This window comes from Xenopus laevis, chromosome 4S (assembly GCF_017654675.1).
Source record: "Xenopus laevis strain J_2021 chromosome 4S, Xenopus_laevis_v10.1, whole genome shotgun sequence".
Classification (NCBI taxonomy): domain Eukaryota; kingdom Metazoa; phylum Chordata; class Amphibia; order Anura; family Pipidae; genus Xenopus; species Xenopus laevis.
Window position 1 is genome coordinate 97,302,306 of NC_054378.1, and position 19,283 is coordinate 97,321,588.

At 38.7% G+C, this 19,283-nt stretch overlaps 1 protein-coding gene across 2 annotated transcripts in view; it reads right to left on the minus strand.

The window, feature by feature from the left end:
• Nucleotides 1–11,987, minus strand: part of LOC108715742 (paired mesoderm homeobox protein 1) — an 84,988-nt gene extending 73,001 nt beyond the window's left edge. Inside the window, exon 1 of one of the 2 annotated variants that reach the window (XM_018261168.2) lies at nt 10,904–11,986. In XM_018261168.2, coding sequence (XP_018116657.1) covers nt 10,904–11,144 — 241 coding nt within the window. In that variant the 5' untranslated portion in view covers nt 11,145–11,986. Of the gene's footprint in view, nt 1–10,903 lie in introns of both variants that reach the window. The other variant, XM_018261169.2, reaches the window with a different exon arrangement.
• Between the last annotated feature and the right edge of the window lie 7,296 nt (nt 11,988–19,283).

A 19,283-nucleotide genomic window follows, 5' to 3' on the forward strand; every position in this document is an offset into this window, starting at 1 on the left:
GTGCTAATTAAAATTATCAATGCTATACCTGTACAGAAATAGTGGCAGTAGAATTATCCAGCTTTAGTGTGACTGCAACTCCCAGTATGCTGTATGCTTAATGGCTGGACATCACTGATGTTGATGAGGAAAATATAGTATGTGCTTTATAATTTTATCTGTGCTATGCCCACAAAGGAGTCCCTTGTATCCTGGAGGTCAGAGCAAATGCCCTTATTGCCCAGCTATACTGTAAATTATGCATAGTTTAGTTAAAAAAATCAATCATTCTGCAAATTCAGAGTATTAACAAATTCCCCTTGGTTTCTGACTGACAGACAGAGGGCACATTATTGCAACCAAGGCCATGCAAATTTACTTCCGCTGACGCAAATTCGCATTCGCATGAGGCATTTTCCTTTGCGTGTGCTGCCGGGCTCTTATGTTGTCAACAGGAGGAATAATTATGCTGTTTTTCCCTGTATTATTCACTCCGGCTAATCCCCACGTTTTTTCGTTACTGTGGGTTTTTCTTTAAAGTTGCATAGTCTTGCTGTTGTAGACAGTTAATAAAAGTGTAATTTGTCTTGGAGCCTTGGTTTCTGAAACTAAAGGAAAATTGTGGCGCTTTAATGAGGATTTATTGCAGGAAAACGTTATTGCTTAATGCAAAGTATCCATGTCATCTTTATGCGTCTGTACAAAAGGCTCCTTATGTTTCCTCCCCTCCCAATATGCCAAGCTGCGGCCATTCACTTCAGCACAGGGATGATCCCTTTAATCCTGGCATTGTGGCTAATCGATTTATAGAACTGCCACGAGATTTGTTTCAGCCTACAATCCAATTCTCTTTGGGGACGGCTCAGGCCACACTTCAGACCAGGACTAAATTGACTGGTCTCCTTTTTATGGCTACATGTGTTTCTCTACAAAGCACTTATTAGGACAATCTGGTTCCACTAATTTAGAGTTATATAGTGTGGTAGACATTCTAATTTTATGGGCTAAGAGAAACAAAGATCAATAGGAATTATTTTCAATTCTTGACATCATTTTGCATTATTGTGTAAATCTGTATCTTTTGTTCAACAGCTCTGTGGCTTGCACTAACTATGGCCCCATCGTGTAACATTTCTGCCTATGATTATGCATATATTATGGCAAATGACAAAATAAGTGTTAATACAGTAGAATGCAGGTAAAGGATCTATTGTAGGAAATACTTGGGACATGAGGTTTTCAGGATATGGGTTTTTCTGTAATTTAGTGCCTTAAAGCTACTAGAACTATTTTTACAAAGAAAAAAGCTTGTTTTGCTATCAGTATAAATTAAGTCTATCTTAGTTAACATCAAGTACAGGTATTGGATCCATTATCCAGAAACCTGTTATCCATAATGCTCCAAATTAAGGAAAGGCTGTCTCCCATATACTCCATTATAATAAAATAATCCACATTTTTAAAAATTATTATTTTTTTCTCTGTAATAATAAAACAGTACCTTGTACTTGATCCCAACTAAGGTATAATTAAACCTTATTGGAATCAAAACCAGCCTATTGGGTTTATTTATGTTTACATGGTTTTTTAACCCAAGTTAGGTAGGTAGGTATTCTGAAAACTTCAGGTCCCGAGCATTCTGGATAACAGGTCCCATACCTTTACCAGACACAGGCTAATATTTGCTGAAAAAGGACAAATCATCATCATTTATTTATATAGGTTCAGTTATACAGCATTTTACATTCATTTATAACAAACAGGGGCCTTACAAAAACATAATTTTCTATAAGGCAAAAGGTATGAAAATCCAAATTACGGAAACATACGTTATCTGGAACACCCCAGGTTCTGAGCATTTTGGATAACAGGTCACATACCTGTACTAAGAAATAATTTCTCTGTTATCTCCAAAAATGCTAAATAAGTGTCTTTATTTAACAAATGAAAACAACCAAAAGTAATGCCAGGTCAGACCATCGTTATAGCAAAACTCAATTTATTAACAGGGGCTTCAGAGATCACTGCTGCAATGAAATTACTACTAATGTCCATCAGTTGGTAAATGCTACATAGTTAATTGGTTAGTTGTTATGAAAGGGTGCCCCTTTTATAACATTATGGGCTGGAATCACTAGACTGTGGTATAAATAATGACTCCCAGTTCACTTTTATTGTAGTAATATCACTTAGGAAGGAAATGCCCACAAAATTGATACTGTATGTTTACTCTATTCATGAAATCTGATTTTCAGGCGAGATTAACACCAAAAAATAACGGCAAATCAGACCTGGAGTAAACCTATCAATTCAGATTTTTCAGCAAAGAACCTGATTTAATCCCCCACCTGTTCACCCACAATAACAGCACAGCCCCTGGCCTGTTGTAATTTGCACCAGAATTAAAGATACCCCCAGCATTGTACAGCTATGGGATCCGTTATCCAGAAACCTGTTATCCAGAAAGCTCTGAGTTATGGAAAGGCTTTCTCCCATAGACTCAATTTTATCCAAATAATCCAAATTTTAAAAAACTGTTTCCTTTTTCTCTGTAATAATAAAACAGTACCTTGTACTTGATCCAAACTGAGATATAATTAATCCTTATTGGAAACAAAACCAGCCTATTGGCTTTATTTAATGTTTACATGATTTTCTATTAGACTTAAGGTATGAAGATCTGTTATCCGGAAAACCTCAGGCCCCAAGCATTCTGGATAACAGGTCCCATACCTGTACCCCAAATCTTACACTGGGGCAGGCTCCCTAGGCAGACCCAAAACAATGTGGAGGTCAGGGTCGTGTAAATTAGGAAAGCATTTGATGGTAAACATTATTTCTTGTTTAGGATGATTTAGGACTACAGCAGGGTGACTGTTAACAATGACAGTTTTATTTATCTCTACCCAAACAGTATCTACGCCAAATGTTAAAACTAAAAAGAGGATTGAATGCAAAAATATGGAAAATCTAATTTCTAGGACATATATCTGGAGATACACAAAATAATGATACTTAGTGAAGGTGGGGAAGAATATCAAATACTAAAAAGAAACAGGGACAGGGAAAGAGTTAAGCTGGCCATAGACACAAAGATCCAATCGTATGAATCCTCGATTCGTACGATTTTCGGACCTTGTGTGGAGAGTCCCGACATTTCTGTCGGCTGCCGATAATATCTCTGCATGTATTGCCGATCTTACGATATCAAGTGGGAGACTGTCAGTAGCTTTGTCAGACATAAGTTTAGTACGATTGCTGTCAGGGGCAGAACATTGGCTGATCTGTTCTTTTCTACTTTATTTAAACTGAAGGTTAGCGGCAGGTCGGGAGATGGAGAAGTCTGATCGTTCGAGGATTCGAAGGATCGGATCTTTGCATCTATGGCCAGCTTTACACATGATCTGTTAAAGCTGTGAGTGATAGATAAAATGAATTAGTGATGGGAATAAGAGAACGTGGGTGACAGTCAGTAAAGAATATAACTTATGTAGAAGTTATAACTTATGTAGGAAGAAGAAAAGAGATATTGGTTAAGAGGTGGGAAAGAGTCGAGGGGGAACGAAAGAAATTTAAGGAGGGTTGTGGGGCAGAAATAATTTAATGATGGAAATTAATCATGATCATGGAGGAAGGGTGTAAATGGAAAAAGGTAGTAAATATTGGACAGACAAGGAAGGGCTTATCCATCCCACTTGCAAGATATACAATGTAACCTTTATGGATTACATACTTAATCAGTAATAAATAAATCACTAGAGTCAGTGCCTAATGCTTTACCTAAATCCTTTTTATTTAAAATAAAAAGTATTAAGGAAATTCCTCCCTCCCAGTGTAACTGAGATGAATTGCATGGATTTTAGGCTGGGCCCCTAATAAATGTGCCTTTCATATCAGGATAAATCTACTGGGTGATCAAACACGACTTTCTTATCTAAATCTTATGTTCCTTCCTCATCATTTAGCTGTACAGCCAGCACATAAATTATGGAGGCTTATTCCCATGCTGAGCTAATCAGGAGCATTACTGGATATAAAGCTCAATTTATATTCCTTTATATAATGGATTAGTACATTACTGGCTATAAAGTTCATCGTATCTTCCTCTATATAATGAATTATTATATAACTGGCTATAAAGCCCATTTTATATTCCTGTGTATAACAGATTAGTACATTACTGACTATGAATGTGCTGAATGCACTATTCTGGCATTTGTCTGAATCCCGAATCTTTCATGGAGAAGTAGGCTGAATCCTGAACTGAATCCAAACCTAATCCAAATTGCATATGCAGGTTAGGGTAAGAAGGGTTCAAAAGAAAACAAATCACAAATTCCTTGTGTGCCAAAAAGTCACAAAGAATTCGGATTAATCAGGGCCAGGCACTTATTCAGCCACATCCAAATCCTGCTGATAGTGGTGCAACTAGATCTTACTGGGCCCCACAGCAAATTATTTTTCAGGCCCCCAAAATGTCTAGAGATTGATCTGCTTTGCCAATATTTATTGAAATCAGAGTCGGACTAGCCCAGCGCGAGACGGGGAAAAAACCTGGTGGGCCCCAACCCTTGTGGGCCCCCGCCGGGCCAGAACCCCTCTCCCAAAATTCGGGATTGTACAAAAGAATTCTTCAATGCTGCGTAGCGACATCTGTGCATGCGCACAGAGCGTGCAGTTTGCGCATGCGTGTGGCGCAGTTCGCGCATGCGCGCCAAGCTGCACCTCCAAGCTTTACAGTAGGGGGGTGTGGGCCCTGGACAGCAGTCCCGATGGGCCCCGAGCCCCCCAGTCTGACCCTGATTGAAATTGTATATGAATTAGGGCTTAATGGGGCGCCTATACCTCCTGGGCCCCCCTGCAGCTGCAGGCTCTACTTCCTCTATAGCTACGCCCCTCGTCTGCTGAAAAAAGGCCAAATCCTGAACCGAATCCTGGATTCAGTGCATCCCTATTACTGATTTTATTATTATACTGGCTATAAAGCTTGGGTTATTATCATCTAATGGATGTGTACATGACTGTCTAGAAATACCAGGTTATATACCTGTAGAAAAGGAGTGCCCATACTACTAATGGGAGGTCTAGTTTTACTGATGTTGTCCCATTATGATCTACATCCATATCACTGTTAGCATTCCATGGAAAATATTACTTAAATATTATAATGATTTATAAGTGCATTTATATTACTATATTTAAAAAACAACTATTTTTATGTAACCATAACAGAATAAATATCTGAATGAAAAGAATAAAACAGGAGGATGATTTAGACAAGTTTTTTGTTGACAGTGTCTTGAGATCTACTGATCACCAACTAAAGGTCTACTGGTAGATCCAGATCTACCTTTTGGACACCCCTGCTGTAGAATGTCTTGGTACATTGCTGAATATGAGCTGGATCATTTTGTACATAGTGGATTGGAACAACCTATTGCATTACTGGTTATAAAGTTCACCTCATTCTACTGTATGTAATGGATTGGCTTGTCATGCTGTACAGTGCATCAGTATATATATATTTAATCGATACTTTTCAGTTGATCATCTTGAACAATGTATAGGGGGCCTCACCAATCTGCGATATTATTCGTCACTCTCTCTGCCGAAGCCTCATGTGCTGCGATTTGAGCGTATTTTTTGTGCGTCTAGATTTTTGGGCAGGTTCCCCTGTTGTGCCTAAACGTTACTAGGAGTCAGCAGGGATGGGAAGCCCATTGGCCAATGCACGTGTTTACCTTTTGTACTCTAGTTTGATACCCCAGGGGGCAACAACGAAAGTGCCGGGCACTGGCCAAGTGATAGGAGTCCTGCGCTAATTCCTCGGCTCCATTTGTGCGCAGCGCTGTGCCACGGCCCAAGACAGTCGGTGACGCCTATGCGTAAAACTGATCTGATTGATCCATGCCAGGGGCAGGCGCTTGGAGAGAAGCCTTTCCATATTACACCCACATTAAAATTGGTTTTGTACATTTCTTTTGGATCAGTATGGTAACGATCAGTGTGCAAATTCTTTAGGAACTACTAGCCAGGAGAAATATGGCACTACTACTCTACCCATGATCTTATCCAGACTAAAGACAGAAATTCTTACACAAACGCATATACAGTATATAATATATACACAGACCCTCCGCCTACACACCTCATTTCTACATTTTATTGTATATACCTGATGTGGGGCATATATCCAATATATATAAATATATCCAATACCAAGCAAACTTCCTTACAGGCAACTGAGCTGCTCCTGCAACCTCACACACTATACCTCACACACTTAGAGATGTGCAGGCTGAAGGTGCAATGCGTTATTGTGCCAGGGTTTAGGATAGTCATAGGGCACACAATTTATTATTTTGCGTGCTGCCCTCACCTGTAGGCATACCGGCATAGCAATGGGTTACTTTGCGCCATGTGCTAAAATGATTTCAGTGTATAGTTTATCCAACCAAAACTTTCCATTCTCTGTTGCCCTGGAAATATTTTGCATGGCAAAGAGGCTTTCAAAAAGATGCAAATAACAATATGGTTTTACAGGTCAACATGGCTACTCCTGTAACAGACTACATGATATTACAGTAATTTAGACTGAGTAATAATCATTATGCCTATGTGTGTGTGTCTAGTACAGAAAGGGATATGTTATATCTGTATTAAGACAGAATGGACTGTTCATTTTATGTGAAGGAGAAGAGAGAGGGGTGAGGAGGGGGTATATGGAAGAATAATTATATTCTAGTGTTTATTAGCCCAATGTACAAGCAATATTTACTTAGTTTCCCGGTGCAATTAAAACTTGCAGTAAAAGTCACAGGGACCAGAATTTCATTATTTATAGGATTTTCCTTCCTATTTAACCTTCATTTCTATATTGCTAATGCTGTATCGCTACAGTACAAGGTCACAATAAATACCTCCAACCCAAATGGAGGTGACTATCCCAAATGATATCATGATAGTTACTGGAATCCTACCTGCCCATCTTGCACCTATATTGACACTGATGCCTGTAATATTAATTTACAACAAAGTGTCCCAATAATGTATGGAGTTTATACTGTATGCCTGGCTGATTCTGGCTTCGTATCCAAAAGCTCAAATACATTTGTATTTACACACACCAATTATAAAGGCCTGAAGATCCTATAATTGTATCTGTAGTAGTAGCTAAAGGTCAGTAGAAGAGATGCAGAGCTAATGATCCCTGCAGTTGTTTGTTGATACAGTGGAACCATAATAACAAGACTAATAATAATACAGTGGAGTAGGCGTTGAATGCTGAATTTCTCTCAGACCAGCAGTGCCCTCATCCTTACCCGCCTGTCCTGTGCATCAGTGTAGCCCCAAACCCTCCCTCCTGGAGTAGTAATAAAGCAATTGGCAATATGTGGGAGCTGCTTTCAGATCAAACACAGGCCAGTAAATGGCGTTTTATTGCAAGTGCCTTGTCTTTGGTCTAAACGAAGTAAGAGTTTTAATGACTCCCTGTGCTCTCAGAGTGCGCTCTTTATCTGGATTTGCCAGTGCCCCTTGCCCCCGGCCAGCTCATTAGGGATCGGGTGTCCTGTAGGAGAGGGGGGCTAAAGGCACATTCCGCTCTTTTATTGCCACCAGTCCAAATCTGTACTGGTTTGTCAGCGTGTCACTAACTGCCTAGCGGGCTGGCACTTAGAGAAGCGGACGAATGTAACTGCCGAGTGGGCTGGCACTTAGAGAAGAGGCGCAGATATAACTGCATAGCAGGATGGAACGCAAAGGCAGAACCAATAATCTGCTGTTTTGTGTCTATACAAATGTATTTCTGTTGAGCCTATTGGGAGAATAAATAACAATTACGTCTCCCTAAAATTCGCCTTGATAAATGTAACCGACACTTTTCTGTTTCATTATTTTACTCTTCTACTGAGCAATATAATCGTCTATAAACCCGTTACCCGCACTCTAATATAAAGGGGAAAGAAGACCACTGTGTGTGTATAGCTCTGGCCTATCTGTAGAGATTATTACACTGCGGCCAAGTCTATCATATTCTTATACATGGAAGGAATTTTTTCCACCTCTGAGGCAAATTGGAGAGGCTTCAGATGTTTTTTTTTGCCTTCCTCTGGATCAACTGGCAGTTAGGCAGATATAGAGAAAAAGAAAAGAAAAAAAAGCTTGTACTTGATGGATGTGTGTCTTTTTTCAACCTTACTTACTATGCTACTATGCTTTATATATATATATGTGTGTGTGTGTGTAGCATTATACAGCCAACCCTTGCACCAAGTAAATACTAAACTTTGTAGCTACCCAGGAACGGAAAAAAACGAAATGTAGACTCGGTGTGTTACTGGTGTATTCAAAAGAGGAACAAGAATGACATAATTTATTAAAAAAAAATAGAATTAAAAAAAAAATTGGGAAAATAAATTCACTCTGTACCAGGATTTATTCACACATTGGTTTTGCTGTGAAGTTTTTCCTGCCGAGAATGAATTAAAGAAAAACGTATTTATTTTTGGATGCCCAGACAATACTTTTCTCGCAGTTGACACTATCCACCCAAAGTGCCTGTAGTTGGTAAAAATATCTCCCTATTTTTTTTTTTTTATTATTATTATTGCTCTTATGGCTGATCGATTTATTATGTAGCACTATTTGAAATGGAAATGACAAGCATTTGTCTACTTCAATAACATGATTATTACACACTGTAATGACATTGTCAGTCACCATCAACTAAACTTTTTGTCCAATAGAAAAGCAGATTCCATGTGGCCCCATGTAAATCCTTAATTATGACAGCTCCACCATTGCCCTGAATAATGAATCTCATGGATCATTCCTTCCCATTCTGAAGGCATTTCCCAGTGTTAATGTGACAAAGCTGCTGTACATACACGTGTTAATTACTGCTGAGACCCCACGTGGCCCTTTAGCAGCCTTGCCTGAGCCCCAAATCTCCCCATGAGCCCCAAATTCTGTCTATAGGGTTTAAGATGATGTATGATTAGCATTTACCTTGGTCAAGGGGAACTAAGGCTTTATAGTGACAGGATATCAGACCAATAAGTGTGTATAAATTAATGGGATTGTAATTTGTTCACCTTTGAGTTAACTTTTAGTATGATGTAGAAACTGATATTCTGAGACAATTTGCACTTGGTTTTCATTTTTAATTATTTGTGGTTTTTGAGTTATTTAGCTTTTTATTCAGCAGCTCTTCAATTTGCATCTTAACCAATCTGGTAACTAGGGTCCAAATTACCCTAGCAACCATGCACTGATTTAAATAAGAGAGGGGAATATAAATAGGAAAGGTCTGAATAGAAAGATGAGTAATAAAAAGCAGCAATAACAATACATTTGTAGCCTTACAGAGCATTTGTTTTAGATGGGGTCAGTGAAAGCTGCAAAGTGTCAGAAAAAAGGCAAATAACTATAAAACTATATAAAAAAAAAAAAAGTTATGAAAAACAATTGAAAAGTTGCTTAGAATTGGCCATTCTACGACATACTAAAATACTATAAAAAATAAGAAATAAACACAAATTCAAAAGTTGCTTAGAATTGGCCATTCTATAGCATATTAAAATACTATAAAAAAAATACGTAATGAAGACGAATTGAAAAGTTGCTTAGAATTTGCCCATCTACAACATACTTAAAAACTATTAAAAAAAAAAAAAGTAATGGAGACCAATTGAAAAGTTGTTTAGAATTGGCCACTCTATAACATATTAAAATAATATAAAAAAATAAGTAATGAAGACCCATTGAAAAGTTGCTTAGAATTGGCCACTCTATAACATATTAAAATACTATAAAAAAATAAGTAATGAAGACCAATTGAAAAGTTGCTTAGAATTGGCCCATCTACAACATACTAAAATACTATATAAAAAAAATAAGTAATGAAGACCAATTGAAAAGTTGTTTAGAATTGGCCACTCTATAACATATTAAAATAATATTAAAAAATAAGTAATAAATACCAATTGAAAAGTTGCTTAGAATTGGCCAGCTTTAGAGAGAATAGATACAGTTCAATTGGTTAAAAAACGCAAAGGAAATAACAGTTGATAACAATGCCCCATAGTGTCCTTATAATCTCCCCTCTCTCTCCCATTCTACCCACTTTAGTCATCATCTTGTATCTGCTTATAGTCATAGGCTTTATTTATTCCAGATACACAGCAATGGATGTGTTAGTAAAGGTGACTGGTAATACAGGGCTACAAATATATCTCAGTAAAGCTTATATTTATTACAGGGGCATGGCTGAGTTAATAAGGGCCAGTGAAGGGGCTGCAACAATTATTCATTCATTAAAAAATAAAACTTATTATTTATCTAATCAAATTCCAAGACATCTAGATCCTATGTTGAATTACGTTGCTATTTAAAATGCAATAACAATACATGTGTAGCCTTACAGAGCATTTGTTTCTTGGATGGGGTCAGTGACCCACATCTGAAAACTGCAAAGAGTCAAAAGAAAAAGAGAAATAATTAAAAAACTATAAAAAAAATATAAAAGTAAATAATGAGGACCAATAGAAAATTTGTCTTATAATTTACTAAAAAAGGTGAACCGCCCTTTAAGTAAAACCTTGTTTATTTGTTCTTTTTTGACTCGGTTGTACTTTGAGACAACAGGGCAAGTTAGCGCCTGGAGTTGATGAGCTACAGATCCCCACGCTTATAACTTAGTGCCCCCTCTTAGCATCTTCTTACCTCTAATGCCAAAACCTGGCATTTCTTTCTCCTTCAATAGCTGCCTCTATCAGGAGCCTCCAACATGTGGCCAACAGCTGCCCAAGGAAAACTCCCAGCGCCCTCTCAGAGACATTGCCTGTCAAGCTGAGAGCTGTAGTTGAGTAACGCCTGTCAGGCCACAAGTGCGAGTGCCTATAGGGGCCAAGAGAACACTTACTTTCTTGCTGAGGAGTGTCACTTCCACTGGTCAAACCCGGGGACTCCAGTAAACTCCTGCCGGCTTCCCCTGATCCATCTTCGGCTTGTGCCCCCACCATTTCCCCAGCTTCCTCCAGATCCAACAGGTGACTCACCGAGAAGTTCTTTTTGGCCTGTAAATTGTCCAGACTGGCCGTGATGGGACTCTCCAAGCGGCTGCCTTGCCTGTCCACAACGTGGTGGTTATAGCTGGAGCTCATGCTGCTTCCAATCAAGTTTTTAGTTGAGAGATTCAAAATCTCCAAAAAGCGCTCAGATGGAAACGCGGCTACTTCTCCTTCTTGGGCTTGGCGCAGCAATCGGGGGAGAAATCCCAAATCTTTGGAATCCAGAGAATAATAATCCAAGATCCGGAAGATGGGTCTCTTTGGTTCGATGTCGCGCAGACAACGAGTTTATTTATTTCTGTCCAATATTCCTTAATCCAAGAGAAAGTCCAAGAGCAGAAAGTTGTCAGCCCTGACGCATGTTGATAGCAAAGAGTTCTCTGCCCTTCCTCCCTCCCTCTCCCCTGCACTCTCCAATCTCAGGAGTGACTTCTTGGGTTGTTGCAGCTCTGAGGAGGATGAGGATGATGATGTCTTGCAGATGTATGTGCAACAGCAACAAAAAATCTCTTCTTGCACAGGGAAGGGGAATCTGCAATAGTCTGGGGACCTCTTTTTTTTTTTTTTTCCTTTCCAACGATTCCTCCTTTCAGTTGGATCAAGCAACTCTTTGGCACATCAAAAGCTCCAGACTGGCATGGAAGGGGGAGACTGTGCAGAGGAGTAAATGAAAATTGGAGACCCTGGGGAGGGCAGATCGCCTTAATAACTGCCTGTAATTACGTGGCAAAGCCTTTGTGCTGCTCCTGACGTTTCACAGATCACCCCCTTTTTTTCTCCTGCATCAGAACCTCCTCCCCTACTTTTTCTCCTCTGCAACAATCCTGTGCGATTATCAAGTCGCTGCCAACTTCTGATCTGAGCCTGAGGTTTCTGTGCCGTCTCTCTTTTGTATCCGAGTGCAACTGTCATGTATGTGGGGAGGCACACTGACAGGCAGAGAGCCGTCACTTCAAACGCTGCGATTATTTGCTTTCAGAATTAACTCCTTGTGATGATTATTTGCTTTCAGAATTAACTCCTTATGATTAAGGCCATGTTGGAAAATTGCATTGTTTTGATAAGAGCTGCAGAGAACCTTTTTTTGGAGCAAATCAGCTATTTTGTCTGCATTTTTCTGTATTTTCAGCAGATTTGCTGCCGGCTAAAATAACTGTAGAATAAAAAAAAACCTGCAGCATTTTGGGGCTTAATTTTCCCGCAATTCTAAACTGCCTTGTGTTGAAATCTATACTAGCCGTGTGTATTTATATTTTTTACAAGACAATTTATGTATATTTGTTTTCAGTGAACACATAGCTACTTTGTACTAAGCATTATTTAGTTTCTTATATTTATAGAGCTCTGGAATGCTCAGCTCCATGGTTACAGCAGCCCCCGTGCCACATGAGCTTACAGTCTAAATTCCCTATCATCAGTATCAGATCAGCCAAAATGCCAAAGTCTCACATCAAATGCAGTCACTTATTTTTAGCAGTGGTGTAACTAATATTGGCACTATTACCACTCATCATATTATCATGATCATTTATTTTATCAACGAAAGAGATTTTAAATCATTCAAATCAATCCCTGCACCAGGGGAGTTTACAATCTAAGACACTCTGGTCAATTATATCAGGAGCCAGTTAACCTTCCTGTATTTTCTTTTTGGAATTTGGCAGGAAACTGGAATACTTGGAGGAAAGCCACCCAAGCACCCAGCAAACATACAAACCTCTAGTACCCTGGCTGAAATCAAAGCTAGGACCCCAGCACATTGCTTACTATAATGCATTGTGGGTACCCGAATGTATCAGCAAATAATGCCAGGGCCCACCAAGGAATCACTTTTAAAAGTACATATATCTTAATGGTCACCCAAAGAATACATTGGCATTAAATTCCATGCAACTCAGTGCAAATGAAACGGAAGGTGATTATCAAACCAAATTATTGGATTGGACCAAATCTGTGGTTAGGTGCAACTCCCTGTGACAATGGGAGGTTGGTGCATGGTGTGTATGGAGGGCAGTGTCTGCCATTAGAATATCATAACATGTTTAGCTGTATCACGTTTTGATAATTGAGATATGACCAATACAATTCCAATGGCACATAGCAATACCCTTGTGGTCTGCTGTGTTGGCCTATAGTCTCATTAGGTCCCAATCAGTCAGCTTAGACAGAAATGATAACCTCATGACTTTGGGATTTGTGTACAAGTAATTAGTACATTGGAGTGAGAGGGGTCTCAGTGTCCTCTCCTTTCTGTTCAGAGAACCAGTTCAATAAAAAGTGTTGTTGCATTACCATTACCCCTCTGGTATTTGCCAACATATTCAGATTGCCAGTCTGGGCCTATAGAGCTGATCAGCAGACCTGCACTCAGTTAAACAGTACCCAGTCTATGCTGCATAAGTGCTAGTTTAGCAGTAAATGTGAGTGGCATTTAAAGGAGAAGGAAAGCCATCAAATCAGTTTATTGCCAATAGATTAGCCACAATGGTGCAAGCTATAACACTTTATTTATTCTGCAGAATGCTTTACCATACTTGAGTAAACAGATCTAGAAGCTCTCTCTGTTTGTTTACGATAGCAGCTGCCATTTTAGTTTGTTGTGACATCACATCCTGTCTGAGTCTCTCCCTGCTCACTCATAGCTCTGGGCTCAGATTACAGCAGGGAGAGGAGGGAGGGAGAGAGAGAGAGGAGCACACTGAGCATGCTCAAGCCCTAGCCCGGGAGGTTAAGGGTAAGGCCACACTGGGCATTTTGGGGAGATTCGGTCACCTGGCGACTAATCGCCTCGTCTTTGTGGCGACCAATCTCCCCAAACGCCTTCCCTGACTCTGCACTGGCAAAAATGAAAAACCACCGGCGCTAATCACTAATCTTTTTCCGAAGTCATCCGAGGTTTCCTCCTGAAAACAGCTGAAATAAAGCAGATGAACCATATAACAGAAATCAATGTCCTCACCCAAATCCTACTGGCGCTTACTTATGAGGTAGTTCCTATTGACTACCTTAGCCAGGCCTATTGGTATTTAGGGAAATTGTGCCAGATAATTCAGATGTGAAATGGAGCCGCTTTAGCCTGGAGATTAATGGATGGCCTTGTGGCAGGCATGTAAATGAGGGGCTTCTATGTCTTTCTTCTTGAAGTAAAAGGAATGGGAAATTAGGGAAATGCGTGAGATTTGAGTCAGAGGCTGCTCAGGAGAGCTGAGGTCCATGTGTTCCAATGGCAGAAGTCTGGGCTCTAAGCTGCCATAGACAGACATACAGCCCCCTGATCTGGGGAAGGAACATGATGCCATCAAAGGGAGAGAAATTGAAACCAGATGTGCTCTCTGTGCTTTTTATGCATTTAATTAAGGAACTGGGACGAAGAGACTTTTTCATCATTAGCCCCTTCCCTCGCAGTCCCCATCCACTTCTCTAGTCTAGGAGCTTTCAGTGGTGCCGGTGCAGCAACATGTGCTCACTTTTGTGTAGATTTAGGGCCGCAGTAAATATTAGATCAAGTAGCACACTTTCAAGTTCAATAACGTAAATGTACATTTGGGTATTGTTTACAGTGGGCCAATACACACTTTATTGAACAAGGCGTCTATGTGTTACATATTGTTATATATATTATATATTATACATATTATATAACTGGAACACATTAAAGGGGTTGTTCACCTTCCAAACACCTTTTTTTTTTCAACTTAGCTGTTTCCATATTGTTCACCATAAACACAGACTTTTTCAGTTGTTTTTCATCTTTTATTTTTTTACCATTTTCCCCAAATTTAAGTTTAAACTTTAATGTTCATGTTTCTGGCATTTCAGTCTGGCAGCTCATGTGATCCAGGAGCATCTGAACTGTTACAATTTGTTACATTTAGTTGATACATTTCTCAGCAGTATCTGTGCAATATTAGCAACAATGGTATCAATTGTAAAGGTGGCCATATACATAGAGATTCGCTCGTTGGCGATGTCGCCAAACGAGCGGATCTCTCCCCGATATGCCCACATTGAAGTGGGCGATATCGGGCTGGGCCCACAATCGCATCATAATGGATCCGATATGGGTGGTTGGACCATGGGATCGCATAGATGCGGCCGCGATCCAACTGGATTTTTTAACCTGCCCAATTGAGATCTGGCCGACTTTCGGCCACATATCGATTGGGGATGGCCCCACACACGGGTCAATTAACTGCTGACTCGGTCCGTCTGCAGCTTTTATCGACCCGTGTATGGGGCCTTTACAGCTCCCACCCCTTCCAGCTATAGTCAGGTGATGCCACAGGTGGCTAATAAAAGGGCAACCAAGTTTGGGAGTTTTACTTTGAAAGCAGCTAGTAAGTTGCAGGTAAAACTTAGTCCTTTTGTAAAATGTATAATGAAGCAATAGAATTCTTAATGCATCAGATAAAAATTGAGTGTAGGACTGGCCATTTCGGGGATGACTTTGACGTAGTTGGCCAGCTTAAATATATTGCAATATATGGACAAACAATCCCTGTTTTGTTTAAAAAGGAAGGCATTTTTAGTAGCTTAAGGCACAAAATATTTCAATGTCCTTAATATATTGATAATGGGTTGAGTGCAGAGGATCTCTTGCATTTGTCTATGAGAATTTTGTGGTCACAACCTCATTGCACCCCCGCTTAATGTTTTTAAAAATTAGCGGTGAGCACAACTTTCCCTTGTTTGTTATAGGCCTTTACAGCTGCCTTTAATGAAACACAGGGATTCAGCTCAGCAGGGACAAAGATAACAAATAACATATCACTGAGCCTCCTTATCAGCAGTTACATTATAATTTGCAGCTAGGGTTGCCATCTGGCCGGTAAAAATGATGGCCGATCCCAATGTTACTAATAGGGAAAAAAGAGTTTTTTGTTAATTTTTTTCCCAGTTGTGTCATCACTAGAAGTGAAGGGGGTTCGAGTGCAGTGATTATGCTGTGTTTAGAAATCACATGCATGTAAATAAGTGAAAGACATGATTCTATAGAGGCAGGTAGGTCACAGCACAATAATAAAGTTCTGGGCACATCTGGTAAGGAGCACATGCTGAGCTGGATTCATATAAAGCTGCTGTACAAATGAGATCTATGAAGAACCTTGAAATCTGAAGAGCTGCTATACACAGGGAGAGGAAATCCCATCCATCCATCAAATCCCATCACTCTCAGTCAATCCATCATGCCACAACCCAGCTATCCCTGTGCAGCCTGAGCTTCCCTACTGCCCCCAGCTGAGTGCCAACTTTCTTATTCCATATTCAGGTCTCCTCCTGCATTTCATTTCTAAGTGCAGTTTTTGCAAGGAGAGCAAAGTAAAATGAAGTTCAACAAAAACACTGGTTTCCTACCTAAATTAAGAAAGGTTACTTGAACAGTAAAGCCAAAAAATGTACATGTTTTTAAGTAATGAATAAGTAATGTAGAGTTTCCCTGCACTGGTAAAACTGGTGTGTTTGGTTCAGAAACACTACTATAGTTTATGTAAACAAGCTGCTGTGTAGCCACAAGGGCAGCCATTCAAGCACAGGATACATAGTACATTATGTATGTATGTATGTATGTATATTTTTATTTGTATAGCGCTCATTGAGGGCAAAGCACTGTACAATAGTTTAGTAGTAACAAACAAGGGGTCATTGAAATAAAAAGTAACAAAAATGCATTATTAGAAATAAAATTCGCATAAATATAAAATATAATTAAAATACAGATTAAGTGCTGTGTCAAGGAGACAAAAGGATGGAGGACCCTACCCTGTGGGGCTTACAGTCTAAATGGGAGGCTAATTTATGGACACAATTTGAAGGGGTATTAAAGCGATGTAGGTTACAGTGTGTGACACTGTCATTGAAGTGCCAGTTCCCAGTTCAAGTGTTATCCAGGTGCTCCCAGAGGTAGTCTTTGAGTTTCATTTTACAGATGTAGAATCCCATTGTATAATACAGAGTTCATCTGTTATCTGTAGTGTATCCGGTGCCTTTTCTCCTTTTCAGGCTTCAATGGCTGCCCCATGGCTACACCGCGGCTTCTTTATATAAACTGTAGCAGTCTTTCCAAAGTAATAGCATAACTTTTACCAGTGCAGGGCAACGGTACACTATATTGTCATTGCTTTAAAACATGTCCATTTTTTAATGTTACTGTTCCTTTAAGCTGCAGACAAGCACAGGCACTCCAGCGTTTGCATCATTACAACTCCCAGCATCCCGTGTAAGAGGCGGGGCAGCTGGTTGGCAGTTCTGCAACTGCAGGAACCACAAAATCCTATATCGCTAAAAACACTGCGCAATCATTTTGACGCCGTTTTATCGAATCGCAATAAGCAGTACTAGATATATATATAGATATATATATATATCTATATATATATATATAGATATATATATATATATATATATATATATATATCTATATATATATATATATATATATATATATATAGATATATATATATATATATATGTATGTTTTTTTATGAACACAGCTTTATAGGTAATGCAAATATTATTTTTTTCTCGCGGTATGTACAGTTTATTCTCTTAATTATTCCAGCGAACCGATTCCATCAATACCAACAGGCTGGCGAGTGTAGACAATGGCAATATGAGTACTGCTGGACTACTACATATACAGGTTATAATGACTGTACATACACCTGACACGTGCTCCCCGTGTGCCAACCCAGAGTTAAACCAGACTGACTAGGCGCACTGGCTGCGCAACCTGCATAATCCCCTCTGCGCCAATATCTCATGCTCCCACATTCTGTTCTCTGCCCCCAAAGCCCTTCAGTTCCCATCCCCTGGAGCAGCAACTGTGACATTCCTTATGAAAATGATATATTATACACTGTCTCATTTATGTCACGCTCCTGACACTCTTGTGTAGTTCTGCACTTCCTCAGTACAAAACTACAACTGCTGTGCCATTTACAAATACTGAAAACTCATGCCTGATTTTATATATACCCTATATTACTACTTTTATTAAGTATTATTATTAGTAGTAGTAGTGGTGGTAGTAGTAGTATTAGTATTATTCGCAAATACTCACACATTTATATATATATATATATATATATATATATATATATATATATATATATATATATATATATATATATATATATATATACATACATATATATATCTATATATATTTATATATTATAACAGTGGTGCATTTATTAGAAGCACACATATGCATTTTAACGTTTTATAAAATCACAGAAATATCTAAGTGCATTAAAAATAAACCGTATTTGTCTTTTTTTTCTCTCCATATTTTTTCAAGTCATACAGAGTGCACCCAGGCTTTTTCTCCAATAAGTGCAGCTATTTTTCATACATATATATATATATATATATATATATATATATATATATATATATATATATATATATATATATATATATATATATATAATTAGTGTATAATCCAATCAAGAAAAAAACCACCACCAAGGGTCTTTGAATATGAAAAAAGTTGTATTCAAAGCATATGTATCACCAACGTTTCGGTCCTGTTGGGACCTTTTTCAAGGTACAAATACATATAAAAGTGTCAATTAAATAGAAAACACACACCCCTCATGTGACCGTGCCTGTGACATCATGTGCATTATTTAACCCCTCGTAAGGCTGACTAACAGCAATAGTGCAATATAAAACTGCTAAATATATATATATATATATATTTTAAATATATTTAAGTATTTATTTTTTTTATAGAAAATTCTAGCTATGCCCTGCCTAGAAAATAAAAGAACTATCTGTAATATTTTTCGAACGTCTCCCAGCTGGAAACCAAATCCAGGTACTTTTGGAAATACACATCTTTTGCAGTCGAATTAAAAAATGTTAAAATATGTGTTTCTCCCTTCAAAACAAAACTGCCGAGCAGAAAAAAAAATGAAGTGTGGAGGAGTAAAACAAACCATAGGGTGTTGAAGTGACCAAACACAATCTATTCTTTAAAGCTGCATCATGAAAGAAAGTTTAGCAAACAGAGCGGCGCAAATTAGTGTTATTTCTAATTATGCGAGAGCCCAGGAAGCATTCATGTGACAGCTAAACAGAAGCATAAATATTAGTGGGGATTTAATATCTCTAATTGGGCTAATGCATGGGCTTTTAACCACAGCATGAAAGAGAGTTTAACAGCTAAGGAAACTGAGCATAACCTTTGCTTCTACAAACACATGTATCATTTTAGTTCCAATCTAA